General features: G+C 31.2%; 1 protein-coding gene across 1 annotated transcript in view; it reads right to left on the minus strand.

Annotated features, from left to right (window-relative positions):
* LOC117343460 (neuronal acetylcholine receptor subunit alpha-10-like) overlaps nt 1–16,472 on the minus strand; it is a 127,119-nt gene that overhangs the window by 18,886 nt on the left and 91,761 nt on the right. Inside the window, exon 5 of the mRNA XM_033905815.1 lies at nt 16,257–16,301. Coding sequence (XP_033761706.1) covers nt 16,257–16,301 — 45 coding nt within the window. The remainder of the gene's footprint in view (nt 1–16,256; nt 16,302–16,472) is intronic.

Raw genomic sequence — 16,472 nt, forward strand, 5'->3', positions numbered from 1 at the left:
TTGATAACAGTGTAGAGTACATTGATAACAGTGAAGTATACATTGATAACAGTGTAGATTTCATTGATAACAGTGTAGTATACATTGATAACAGTGTAGAGTACATTGATAACAGTGTAGTATATATTGATAACAGTGTAGTATACATTGATAACAGTGTAGAGTACATTGATAACAGTGTAGAGTACATTGATAACAGTGTAGTATACATTGATAACAGTGTAGTATACATTGATAACAGTGTAGTATACATTGATAACAGTGAAGTATACATTGATAACAGTGTAGTATACATTGATAACAGTGTAGTATACATTGATAACAGTGTAATATACATTGATAACAGTGTAGTATATATTGATAACAGTGTAGTATATATTGATAACAGTGTAGTATACATTGATAACAGTGTAGTATATATTGATAACAGTGTAGTATACATTGATAACAGTGTAGAGTACATTGATAACAGTGTAGTATACATTGATAACAGTGTAGTATACATTGATAACAGTGTAGTATACATTGATAACAGTGTAGTATACATTGATAACAGTGTAGTATACATTGATAACAGTGTAGTATATATTGATAACAGTGTAGAGTACATTGATAACAGTGTAGTATACATTGATAACAGTGTAGTATACATTGATAACAGTGTAGTATACATTGATAACAGTGTAGTATATATTGATAACAGTGAAGTATACATTGATAACAGTGTAGAGTACATTGATAACAGTGTAGTATATATTGATAACAGTGTAGAGTACATTGATAACAGTGTAGTATATATTGATAACAGTGTAGAGTACATTGATAACAGTGTAGAGTACATTGATAACAGTGTAGAGTACATTGATAACAGTGTAGTATACATTGATAACAGTGTAGTATACATTGATAACAGTATATAATACATTGATAACAGTGTAGTATACATTGATAACAGTGTAGAGTACATTGATAACAGTGTAGTATACATTGATAACAGTGTAGTATACATTGATAACAGTGTAGTTTACATTGATAACAGTGTAGAGTACATTGATAACAGTGTAGTATACATTGATAACAGTGAAGTATACATTGATAACAGTGTAGTATACATTGATAACAGTGTAGTATACATTGATAACAGTGAAGTATACATTGATAACAGTGTAGTATACATTGATAACAGTGTAGTATACATTGATAACAGTGTAGTATACATTGATAACAGTGTAGAGTACATTGATAACAGTGTAGTATACATTGATAACAGTGTAGAATACATTGATTACAGTGTAGTATATATTGATAACAGTGTAATATACATTGATAACAGTGTAGAATACATTGATAACAGTGTAATATACATTGATTACAGTGTAGTATACATTGATAACAGTGTAGTATACATTGATAACAGTGTAGTATACATTGATAACAGTGTAGTATACATTGATTACAGTGTAGTATACATTGATAACAGTGTAGTATACATTGATAACAGTGTAGTATACATTGATAACAGTGTAGAGTGCATTGATAACAGTGTAGTATACATTGATAACAGTGTAGTATACATTGATAACAGTGTAGAGTACATTGATAACAGTGTAGTATACATTGATAACAGTGTAGTATATATTGATAACAGTGTAGTTTACATTGATAACAGTGTAGAGTGCATTGATAACAGTGTAGTATATATTGATAACAGTGTAGTATACATTGATAACAGTGTAGTATACATTGATAACAGTGTAGTTTACATTGATAATAGTGAAGTATACATTGATAACAGTGTAGAGTACATTGATAACAGTGTAGAGTACATTGATAACAGTGTAGTATACATTGATAATAGTGTAGTATACATTGATAACCGGGTAGTATACATTGATAATAGTGTAGTATACATTGATAACCGGGTAGTATACATTGATAACAGTGAAGTATACATTGATAACAGTGTAGTATACATTGATAACAGTGTAGTATACATTGATAACAGTGTAGAATACATTGATAACAGTGTAGAGTACATTGATAACAGTGTAGTATATATTGATAACAGTGTAGTATACATTGATAACAGTGTAGTTTACATTGATAACAGTGAAGTATACATTGATAACAGTGTAGAGTACATTGATAACAGTGTAGTATACATTGATAACAGTGTTGAGTACATTGATAACAGTGTAGTATACATTGATAACAGTGTAGTATACATTGATAACAGTGTAGTATACATTGATAACAGTGTAGTATACATTGATAACAGTGTAGTATACATTGATAACCGGGTAGTATACATTGATAACAGTGAAGTATACATTGATAACAGTGTAGTATACATTGATTACAGTGTAGAGTACATTGATAACAGTGTAGAGTACATTGATAACAGTGTAGTATACATTGATAACAGTGTAGTATACATTGATAACAGTGTAGTATACATTGATAACAGTGTAGTATACATTGATAACAGTGTAGAGTACATTGATAACAGTGTAGTATACATTGATAACAGTGTAGTATACATTGATAACAGTGTAGTATACATTGATAACAGTGTAGTATACATTGATAACAGTGTAGTATACATTGATAACAGTGTTGAGTACATTGATAACAGTGAAGTATACATTGATAACAGTGTAGTATACATTGATAACAGTGTAGTATACATTGATAACAGTGTAGTATACATTGATAACAGTGTAGTATACATTGATAACAGTGTAGAGTACATTGATAACAGTGTAGTATACATTGATAACAGTGTAGAATACATTGATAACAGTGTAGTATATATTGATAACAGTGTAGTATACATTTATAACAGTTTAGTATACATTGATAACAGTGTAGAGTACATTGATAACAGTGTAGTATACATTGATAACAGTGTAGTATATATTGATAACAGTGTAATATACATTGATAACAGTGTAGTATACATTGATTACAGTGTAGTATACATTGATAACAGTGTAGTATACATTGATAACAGTGTAGTATACATTGATAACAGTGTAGAGTACATTGATAACAGTGTAGTATACATTGATAAAAAAGTAGAGTACATTGATAACAGTGTAGTATACATTGATAACAGTGTAGATTACATTGATAACAGTGTAGAGTACATTGATAACAGTGTAGTATACATTGATAACAGTGTAGATTTCATTGATAACAGTGAAGTATACATTGATAACAGTGTAGATTACATTGATAACAGTGTAGATTTCATTGATAACAGTGAAGTATACATTGATAACAGTGTAGTATACATTGATAACAGTGTAGTATACATTAATAACAGTGTAGTATACATTGATAACAGTGTAGTATACATTGATAACAGTGTAGTATACATTGATAACAGTGTAGTATACATTGATAACAGTTCAGTATACATTGATAACAGTGTAGTATACATTGATAACAGTGTAGTATACATTGATAACAGTGTAGTATACATTGATAACAGTGTAGTATACATTGATAACAGTGTAGTATACATTGATAACAGTGTAGTATACATTGATAACAGTGTAGTATACATTGATAACAGTGTAGTATACATTGATAACAGTGTAGTATACATTGATAACAGTGTAGTATACATTGATAACAGTGTAGTATACATTAATAACAGTGTATATTACATTGATAACAGTGTAGTATATATTGATAACAGTGTTGAGTACATTGATAACAGTGTAGTATATATTGATAACAGTGTAGTATACATTGATAACAGTGTAGTATACATTGATAACAGTGTAGTATACATTGATAACAGTGTAGTATACATTGATAACAGTGTAGTATACATTGATAACAGTGTAGTATACATTGATAACAGTGTATATTACATTGATAACAGTGTAGTATATATTGATAACAGTGTTGAGTACATTGATAACAGTGTAGTATATATTGATAACAGTGTAGTATACATTGATAACAGTGTAGTATACATTAATAACAGTGTAGTATATATTGATAACAGTGTAGTATACATTAATAACAGTGTAGTATATATTGATAACAGTGTAGTATACATTGATAACAGTGTAGTATACATTGATAACAGTGTAGTATACATTGATAACAGTGTAGTATACATTGATAACAGTGTAGTATACATTGATAACAGTGTAGTATACATTGATAACAGTGTAGTATACATTGATAACAGTGTAGAGTACATTGATAACAGTGTAGTATACATTGATAACAGTGTAGTATACATTGATAACAGTGTAGTATACATTGATAACAGTGTAGTATATATTGATAACAGTGTAGAGTACATTGATAACAGTGTAGTATACATTGATAACAGTGTAGTATACATTGATAACAGTGTAGTATACATTGATAACAGTGTAGTATACATTGATAACAGTGTAGAGTACATTGATAACAGTTTAGTATACATTGATAACAGTGTAGTATACATTGATAACAGTGTAGTATACATTGATAACAGTGTAGTATACATTGATAGTGTAGTACATTGATAACAGTGTAGTATACATTGATAACAGTGTAGTATACATTGATAACAGTGTAGTAGTGTAGTATATTGATAACAGTGTAGAGTACATTGATAACAGTGTAGTATACATTGATAACAGTGTAGTATACATTGATAACAGTGTAGTATACATTGATAACAGTGAAGTATACATTGATAACAGTGTAGTATACATTGATAACAGTATAGTATACATTGATAACAGTGTAGTATATATTGATAACAGTGTAGTATACATTGATAACAGTGTAATATACATTGATAACAGTGTAGTATACATTGATAACAGTGTAGTATACATTGATAACAGTGTAGTATACATTGATAACAGTGTAGTATACATTGATAACAGTGTAGTATATATTGATAACAGTGTAGAGTACATTGATAACAGTGTAGTATACATTGATAACAGTGTAGTATACATTGATAACAGTGTAGTATACATTGATAACAGTGAAGTATACATTGATAACAGTGTAGTATACATTGATAACAGTATAGTATACATTGATAACAGTGTAGTATATATTGATAACAGTGTAGTATATATTGATAACAGTGTAGTATACATTGATAACAGTATATAATACATTGATAACAGTGTAGTATATATTGATAACAGTTTAGTATACATTGATAACAGTGTACATTGATAACAGTGTAGAGTACATTGATAACAGTGTAGTATACATTGATAACAGTGTAGTATACATTGATAACAGTGTAGTATACATTGATAACAGTGAAGTATACATTGATAACAGTGTAGAGTACATTGATAACAGTGTAGTATACATTTATAACAGTTTAGTATACATTGATAACAGTGTAGTATACATTGATAAGAGTGTAGTATACATTGATTACAGTGTAGTATACATTGATAACAGTGTAGTATACATTGATAACAGTGTAGTATACATTGATAACAGTGTAGTATACATTGATAACAGTGTAGATTTCATTGATAACAGTGTAGTATACATTGATAACAGTGTAGAGTACATTGATAACAGTATAGTATACATTGATAACAGTGTAGAGTACATTGATAACAGTGTAGTATACATTGATAACAGTGTAGAGTACATTGATAACAGTGTAGTTTACATTGATAACAGTGTAGTATACATTGATAACAGTGTAGTATACATTGATAACAGTGTAGTATACATTGATAACAGTGTAGTATATATTGATAACAGTGTAGTATACATTGATAACAGTGTAGTATATATTGATAACAGTGTAGTATACATTGATAACAGTGTAGTATACATTGATAACAGTGTAGTATATATTGATAACAGTGTAGTATACATTGATAACAGTGTAGCATACATTGATAACAGTGAAGTATACATTGATAACAATGTACATTGATAACAGTGTAGTATACATTGATAACAGTGTATTATATATTGATAACAGTGTACATTGATAACAGTGTAGTATATATTGATACCAGTGTAGTATACATTGATAACAGTGTAGAGTACATTGATAACAGTGTAGAGTACATTGATAACAGTGTAGAGTACATTGATAACAGTGTAGTATACATTGATAACAGTGTAGTATACATTGATAACAGTGTAGAGTACATTGATAACAGTGTAGTATACATTGATAACAGTGTAGAGTACATTGATAACAGTGTAGTATACATTGATAACAGTGTAGTATACATTGATAACAGTGTAGTATACATTGATAACAGTGTAGTATACATTGATAACAGTGTAGTATACATTGATAACAGTGTAGTATATATTGATACCAGTGTAGTATACATTGATAACAGTGTAGAGTACATTGATAACAGTGTAGTATACATTGATAACAGTGTAGTATACATTTATAACAGTGTAGTATACATTGATAACAGTGTAGTATACATTGATAACAGTGTAGTATATATTGATAACAGTGTAGAATACATTGATAACAGTGTAGTATACATTGATAACAGTGTAGTATGCATTGATAACAGTGTAGTATGCATTGATAACAGTGTAGTATGCATTGATAACAGTGTAGTATACATTGATAACCGTGAAGTATACATTGATAACAGTGAAGTATACATTGATAACAGTGTAGTATACATTGATAACAGTGTAGTATACATTGATAACAGTGTAGATTACATTGATAACAGTGTAGTATACATTGATAACAGTGAAGTATACATTGATAACAGTGTAGTATACATTGATAACAGTGTAGTATACATTGATAACAGTGTAGTATACATTGATAACAGTGTAGTATACATTGATAACAGTGTAGTATACATTGATAACAGTGTAGTATATATTGATAACAGTGTAGTATACATTGATAACAGTGTAGTATACATTGATAACAGTGTAGTATATATTGATAACAGTGTAGTATACATTGATAACAGTGTAGTATACATTGATAACAGTGTAGTATACATTGATAACAGTGTAGTATACATTGATAACAGTAAAGTATACATTGATAACAGTGTAGTATACATTGATAACAGTGTAGTATACATTGATAACAGTATACATTGATAACAGTGTAGTATACATTGATAACAGTGTAGTATACATTGATAACAGTGTAGTATATATTGATACCAGTGTACATTGATAACAGTGTAGTATACATTGATAACAGTGTAGTATACATTGATAACAGTGTAGATTACATTGATAACAGTGTAGATTACATTGATAACAGTGTAGTATACATTGATAACAGTGTAGTATACATTGATAACAGTGTAGTATACATTGATAACAGTATACATTGATAACAGTGTAGTATACATTGATAACAGTGTACATTGATAACAGTGTACATTGATAACAGTGTAGTATACATTGATAACAGTGTAGAGTACATTGATAACAGTGAAGTATACATTGATAACAGTGTACATTGATAACAGTGTAGTATACATTGATAACAGTGTAGAGTACATTGATAACAGTGTAGTATACATTGATAACAGTGTAGTATACATTGATAACAGTGTTGAGTACATTGATAACAGTGAAGTATACATTGATAACAGTGAAGTATACATTGATAACAGTGTAGTATACATTGATAACAGTGAAGTATACATTGATAACAGTGTAGTATACATTGATAACAGTGTAGAGTACATTGATAACAGTGTAGAGTACATTGATAACAGTGCAGAGTACATTGATAACAGTGTAGAGTACATTGATAACAGTGTAGAGTACATTGATAACAGTGCAGAGTACATTGATAACAGTGCAGAGTACATTGATAACAGTGTAATATATATTGATAACAGTGTAGTATATATTGATAACAGTGTAATATACATTGATAACAGTGTAGTATACATTGATAACAGTGTAGTATACATTGATAACAGTGTAGAGTACATTGATAACAGTGTAGTATACATTGATAACAGTGTAGAGTACATTGATAACAGTGTAGTATACATTGATTACAGTGTAGTATACATTGATAACAGTGTAGAATACATTGATAACAGTGTAGTATACATTGATAACAGTGTACATTGATAACAGTGTAGAGTACATTGATAACAGTGTAGTTTACATTGATAACAGTGTAGTATACATTGATAACAGTGTAGTATACATTGATAACAGTGTAGTATACATTGATTACAGTGTAGTATATATTGATTACAGTGTAGTATATATTGATAACAGTGTAGTATACATTGATAACAGTGTAGTATACATTGATAACAGTGTAGAGTACATTGATTACAGTGTAGTATATATTGATAACAGTGCAGAGTACATTGCTAACAGTGTAGAGTACATTGATAACAGTGTAGAGTACATTGATAACAGTAAAGTATACATTGATAACAGTGTAGTATACATTGATAACAGTGTAGTATACATTGATAACAGTGTAGAGTACATTGATAACAGTGTAGTATACATTGATAACAGTGTAGAGTACATTGATAACAGTGTAGAGTACATTGATAACAGTGTAGAGTACATTGATAACAGTGTAGTATACATTGATAACAGTGTAGAGTACATTGATAACAGTTTAGAGAACATTGATAACAGTGTAGTATACATTGATAACATTATATAATACATTGATAACAGTGTAGAGTACATTGATAACAGTGTAGAGTACATTGATAACAGTGTACATTGATAACAGTGTACATTGATAACAGTGTAGAGTACATTGATAACAGTGTAGAGTACATTGATAACAGTGTACATTGATAACAGTGTACATTGATAACAGTGTAGAGTACATTGATAACAGTGTAGAGTACATTGATAACAGTGTAGAGTACATTGATTACAGTGTAGTATACATTGATAACAGTGTAGTATACATTGATAACAGTGTAGAGTACATTGATAACAGTGTAGTATACATTGATAACAGTGTAGTATACATTGATAACAGTGTAGTATACATTGATAACAGTGTAGAGTACATTGATAACAGTGTAGAGTACATTGATAACAGTGTAGTATACATTGATAACAGTTTAGAGAACATTGATAACAGTGTAGTATACATTGATAACAGTGTAGTATACATTGATAACAGTATATAATACATTGATAATAGTGTACATTGATAACAGTGTATAGTACATTGATAACAGTGTAGAGTACATTGATAACAGTGTACATTGATAACAGTGTACATTGATAACAGTGTAGTATACATTGATAACAATGTAGTATACATTGATAACAATGTAGTATACATTGATAACAGTGTAGTATACATTGATAACAGTGTAGTATATATTGATAAGTGTAGTATACATTGATAACAGTGTAGTATATATTGATAAGTGTAGTATACATTGATAACAGTGTATTATATATTGATAACAGTGTACATTGATAACAGTGTAGTATATATTGATAACAGTGTAGAATACATTGATAACAGTGTAGTAGACATTGATAACAGTGTAGTATATATTGATAACAGTGTAGAATACATTGATAACCGTGTAGTATACATTGATAACAGTGTAGTATACATTGATAACAGTGTAGTATATATTGATAACAGTATATAATACATTGATAATAGTGTACATTGATAACAGTGTAGATTACATTGATAACAGTTAAGTATACATTGATAACAGTGTATTATATATTGATAACAATGTACATTGATAACAGTGTAGTATACATTGATAACAGTGTATTATATATTGATAACAGTTTACATTGATAACAGTGTAGTATATATTGATAACAGTGTAGAGTACATTGATAACAGTGTAGTATACATTGATAACAGTGTAGTATACATTGATAACAGTGTAGTATACATTGATAACAGTGTACATTGATAACAGTGTAGTATACATTGATAACAGTGTATTATATATTGATAACAGTTTACATTGATAACAATGTAGTATACATTGATAACAGTGTAGAGTACATTGATAACAGTGTAGTATACATTGATAACAGTGTAGTATACATTGATAACAGTGTAGTATACATTGATAACAGTGTAGTATACATTGATAACAGTGTAGAATACATTGATAACAGTGTAGTATACATTGATAACAGTGTAGTATACATTGATAACAGTGTAGAGTACATTGATAACAGTGTAGTATACATTGATAACATTGTAGAATACATTGATAACAGTGTAGTATACATTGATAACAGTGTAGTATACATTGATAACAGTGTAGTATACATTGATTACAGTGTAGTATATATTGATAAGTGTAGTATACATTGATAACAGTGTAGTATATATTGATAAGTGTAGTATACATTGATAACAGTGTATTATATATTGATAACAGTGTAGTATATATTGATAACAGTGTAGAATACATTGATAACAGTGTAGAATACATTGATAACAGTGTATTATATATTGATAACAATGTACATTGATAACAGTGTAGTATACATTGATAACAGTGTATTATATATTGATAACAGTTTACATTGATAACAGTGTAGTATACATTGATAACAGTGTAGTATACATTGATAACAGTGTAGAGTACATTGATAACAGTGTAGTATACATTGATAACAGTGTAGAATACATTGATAACAGTGTAGTATACATTGATAACAGTGTAGTATACATTGATAACAGTGTAGAGTACATTGATAACAGTGTAGAGTACATTGATAACAGTGTTGAGTACATTGATAACAGTGTTGAGTACATTGGCAACAATGTAGATTATATTGGTAGTAGTTTTATAGTCTAATTTCACACCAGAAAACAGTACACATAGGGCGAGTCTAAATGATACCTAAGGTAAATTTATAACGAAAACAACGATAATTTCTTTCCCATATTTTTAATCACCTCAGAGTGCATGTCGGTAATTACCGCCACACAGAAATCCTTCCCAGAACTCATACATGGACATTTGTACTCATAAAACACATATTTCCACCAACATTGATTTCCTTGGCGTGCTTTTGTGTTGTGCATTTTAAGTCGCTGTTTCTCCATTATGGCGACATTTTATACTGAAATAAATACTGCGTTTAGATTCGTTCGGGTTATCAATCTTATTTTTAGTAGAAGAACACTGAATACGAATAGTCATTCTCAACTTCCGGAATCCATAATGGATCCGGTTTTCCCTTTTTGTAAGAATTAATGGTAATGTTGACAAATATGTATGGCAAGAAGATTTCAAAAAGAGCTGTTTTACATCTTAGTATGGGGTTCAGAGACGTATTTGAATACCCAGCAGGCAGTTTAGGGGAATTCCTATTGTAGGAAGCGTCAGGATAACATAAGGGAGTATGGATGGTTAGATTCTGAAATATCGGATCAGGGCAATGGCGATGAAAGAGTGTTTGCAAAATTCTGAAACATTTTTCTCGAGTCGAAAGTCAAAGCGTTCGGTAACAATCTTCCTCAACACTATGGAAACAACCTCGAGACACATACCCTGTGTCGACAGCTCCCCGAAAGCCACTCTCTCTGGAAGTCTAAACCTCACCCAAATCAAGCCGCTCTTGAATCCAACTAGTCCCGACATGAACTTACCTCAGGAATCAGACACTCCCTTACCTTACCCCCTCGTGAAACCGATACCTCCAACACGCAACCCTCTTATGAAGCGAATGTCTCCCCCTCGCGCCCATTTCTCGATGTCAATGCTACTACCAAAGTGCTACCCTCCCTTGAAACCAAATGCGACCTATGCGACCCTAACTGTTAAGCCAACACCTCCCCAATATGCCTCTACCTGGAAGTTACGAATTACCCCAAAGTCTTATTCTCTTCCAGCCGACATCTTCCCCGACGCAACTCTCTGTGAAAGCTCACATCTCCCCCAATACCAACCTCCTTGGAAGCCGTTCACATGAGTTACTTTATTGGGTCTATTTACAAATAGAATATTGTAAAATTTAGCAAATAGCCGTTTTATCGTCCACGTGTGTGATACGTGGATATTTAACTTGGTTATAGATATTCAGAGTACTTTATGCTACCTCCAATGCACGATTTATTGGAAAGGTTTATTGTGGTTACCATTCATTAATTGGCGCACAAACACGCCATTCTCTGTTGTACTGCTGCTGCTATGAAAGCAAATCATATCTCCATTTAGTGTTTTCCTTCCGAGCAGACGACATTCCATCGGGTGTCTTCACTTCACGTAAGCGGTAATGGGTTGCATACAGCCCGTTAATATGTTCCTCGAGAAACCCATAACGAGCGCAACGGTTTGTGAATTGTGAAATTGTGAAGATGAAGAATGGGGGGCGTATATACTTATCATTAACGAGCGTCCGCGTTGTCTTCAGAGCAATAAGAGGACACATGACCTTTATTCTAGTATATCAACAGGGATCCAACAGGTTTTTAAGATACAATTTAAATAAAGTCATGTACTTTATGGATTTAATTGAATTAATATGGAATACATGGAAACATTTCTTTCGCACAAATCGGTGAAAGAAAAAGAACAATCTAAAATAAATCTGAAGCAGTTATTTCCTGTCATTATTCCTAATTTGATATAGGCAGTAAAGTAACTGGAATTTACCATCTATCCCCTCGTATCCTGACTGTTTATGTATGTTTTATTGAATTCAAATTACAAATATAATCCGGGCACCAGTTTAATTCCTTTACGACCATCCTCTTGGTACTATAACCCATTAATGCCTTATACATACGTAACGACACCGAGAAAGAGCTGAGGAGACAGCAATAAAAATACAGAAAAAAATGAACGCCATAAAACAACTAGAGGTAAAACCCGTCCTCTAGAACTATTGGCCACAAAGGCAACATCAGGTTTCTCGCGACAGCAGCGTTAACGATATGGCACCGCAGTATCTCGTCCAATTCATCAACGCATTCAGTCATTCATGATCTCCGATACAAGATGGGGATACACGTGTAAATAAAGACACGTTCTTTCATTTCACATTTCATTATAAGGCGTTCCTTGAAACAGAACAAGAGCAACAAGGAGTTGAAAATGCCACTCGTGGACGGCCGCCTTCGTTCTTCTTACTCCCGCTAAATGCGTGGTGTGAAAATTGGTTCTGTAAACGTGATGTTCTTCGTGTTTGAGCGAATTGTCACCATAATTTCCCATCATACTTGTACAGATTTCAATGTTCTCTACGTAATTCTCTATGTTTTGATGTTCAAAATCTGCCCTCGCTTTATCGAATTTTAGTTCAAATAATGATTTCGCTAAGATGTCGGTATTCCCATTTGTTCATCGCAAATTTATTTTTAGAATTTTACAATGACATTTGACCTGATCATGTCTTAACATTACGCATTATGAACATTTTCGTCATTACTGTTGATGGAAAGATATATATGTGCTGTATATTCGTCCTATTGTCATGTAACACCATTTTCAATTCATTGAATTTAATTCTGCATTGTATTGAGATTGAGATTACCAGAGTTAGATAACTGGACCTGAATACATCTTTGTCTGAGCTAAATACATCTTTGTCTGAGCTAAATACATCTTTGTCTGAGCTAAATACATCTTTGTCTGAGCTAAATACATCTTTGTCTGAGCTAAATACATCTTTGTCTGAGCTAAACACATCTTTGTCTGAGCTAAATACATCTTTGTCTGAGCTAAATACATCTTTGTCTGAGCTAAACACATCTTTGTCTGAGCTAAACACATCTTTGTCTGAGCTAAATACATCTTTGTCTGAGCTAAATACATCATTGTCTGAGCTAAATACATCTTTGTCTGAGCTAAACACATCTTTGTCTGAGCTAAACACATCTTTGTCTGAACTAAATACATCTTTGTCCGAGCTAAATACATCTTTGTCCGAGCTAAATACATCTTTGTCCGAGCTAAATACATCTTTGTCCGAGCTAAATACATCTTTGTCTGAGCTAAATACATCTTTGTCTGAGCTAAATACATCTTTGTCTGAGCTAAACACATCTTCGTCTGAGCTAAACACATCTTCGTCTGAGCTAAATACATCTTTGTCTGAGCTAAATACATCATTGTCTGAGCTAAATACATCTTTGTCTGAGCTAAATACATCATTGTCTGAGCTCAATACATCATTGTCTGAGCTAAATACATCTTTATCTGAGCTAAATACATCTTTGTCTGAGCTAAACACATCTTTGTGTCTGAGCTAAATACATCTTTGTCTGAGCTAAACACATCTTTGTCTGAGCTAAATACATCTTTGTCTGAGCTAAACACATCTTTATCTGAGCTAAATACATCATTGTCTGAGCTAAATACATCTTTGTCTGAGCTAAATACATCTTTGTCTGAGCTAAATACATCTTTGTCTGAGCTAAATACATCTTTGTCTGAGCTAAAACACTCTTATATAAAACATATCGCAAGCTCGTTCAGTTGTTGATCTTGTAATGAAGGAATGCATATGTTGATGTATCTATATAGCTGTCTATACATCAGCTGAGGAATGTTTATAAACTATTATTGATATACCCTCATAACTATATACCTAGATATAATTTTATAAATAATCAAACGTACTGTCATTGAAATCGGTGTAAATTGATATATTGTGAATAAAGTGGAGTTTGAAAAATGCCACAATGGTTCTAGCCTAATGCCATTCTTACTGCGGTAATATATTTTTCTATTCAACATTTGTGCTATAGCATTCCATGAACTTGTTTATCCCATCCCATTCCATAACAGTAAATGGTGTGTAAATACGATATTAAATGGGAAAACAGTTTGTATTGTGTCATGCCTTTTTTTCAACTATTTTCCTATCACTGCTAGACATTTCCTCCATTTTTTTTTACCTAAATATCAACAAATTCGTCATTAATGCTCGGTACATGCTCGGCCACTACAGGAAGAAACTATGATGATTGCAATTCCCCAATAAATTTGAATTAGAGAATATAAATGTCATAGAGAATCTATTAAAGAAACCTTTTTCAAAATAGGATATTTGAATTTTATTTGAATTTCTTTTAAATCTATTTTAGCACAAAATATTTCATTTGAAATTTAAATCCTATTTGTCGCACGCGAAAGCTTTGACTCTATAGGTTATCATTGCGGTTTGTTAATTTTGTTGTTGTCTCATTTATTTCCTTTTCGGTATGTTTGTGAAGGTCAACATAGGATGGTTATATTATTCTGTAAAGATTACTTATTTAATTGTAACTTAACTGATGACTGAGTATCAGGCTGCAATGTTTTAAGTGTTGCCTCTCGATGATGTGTTTAAGTACTGGTGAGAAAAAGTCTGTTGCGCTACGAAAACAAAGTATGCATACTTGATGGACATGGAAAATGATTTATTCCTATTATAATCTGATATTAATATTTAGTTTTGTCACTCTATTGCACATCGGTATTTTTTGATAGTTATAGCCAACTGTTTATATCACACATTCATTAATCATGCGTCAGGTTGGGTCACACGTGATATAAAAGAAACAAAAAAGAACGAAGCTGGATGATTGACACTCAGTGCTTGTTTGGAATAAGTACAATATGAACGTCGTCGCTAGTACACTCCCGGTTACCATAGCAACGCCTACGCCATTTCGTACGTAACTATAACAACGAATTAAAATTTAACTAATTACACTATTAAGGAAAAGTAAATACCAAGTAATATAGGTTTTAATAAGCGCAAATACGAGGATATAGGGGATAAACGATTATATCTCCATACACACTTTGGAGTCATCTTGTCGTAGCAGCAATAAAGTATTATTCAAAGCAATGTGCTGCTTGAAGCATATCAACGTGGGAATAATTTTAGAATCCATCTTATTGATACTGCCGAATGTGAGGCTTGAAAACTATAAAAATTATATAAAACGACAAAGTAGAAAACGTGCGAATTTCATTCCTTATGTATTTCTATATTTAGTCCTTTCTTCTGTGACAAATGCATTGTTAAGTATCTTCTATGTCTTCTATTGTCCGCCTCATTGACCACCCCCGCTCTTTCTGTCGTTCTAAGCACTTGATACTATTTTAGTGATTAATAAACATATTTGTGCTGTTGAATCGTGGATTCGGCCTCAGCACTTCCCGAGAGGTAAGCCATATTCTGTCGTCATATCACTCGACGCCTCACTGACGCAGATGATATTAATTTCAATGTCTCACATCAAGCGCGTTAGTGACAGTGATGATATTCATTTTGAGTACCATGCTTAAACTTTGTGTACTTACCAAATTCAGCCAACAATTCGTGGTTATAATTTGGTTCTTCTCGTCCTGAAACATAAAACAATATTTTGCTTACATACGCAAGGAATTATTCAACAATAATTAGATAAATGCATGTTATTGAATTATTTCAAAAGACTATGTGAAATATTCAATATTCTGGTTGTTTGAAATATTTAACTACCTATGTAATTGAATAATAATCGTTTTCCATGCCGT

The sequence above is a fragment of the Pecten maximus genome, chromosome 15, assembly GCF_902652985.1.
Source record: "Pecten maximus chromosome 15, xPecMax1.1, whole genome shotgun sequence".
Lineage (NCBI taxonomy): Eukaryota > Metazoa > Mollusca > Bivalvia > Pectinida > Pectinidae > Pecten > Pecten maximus.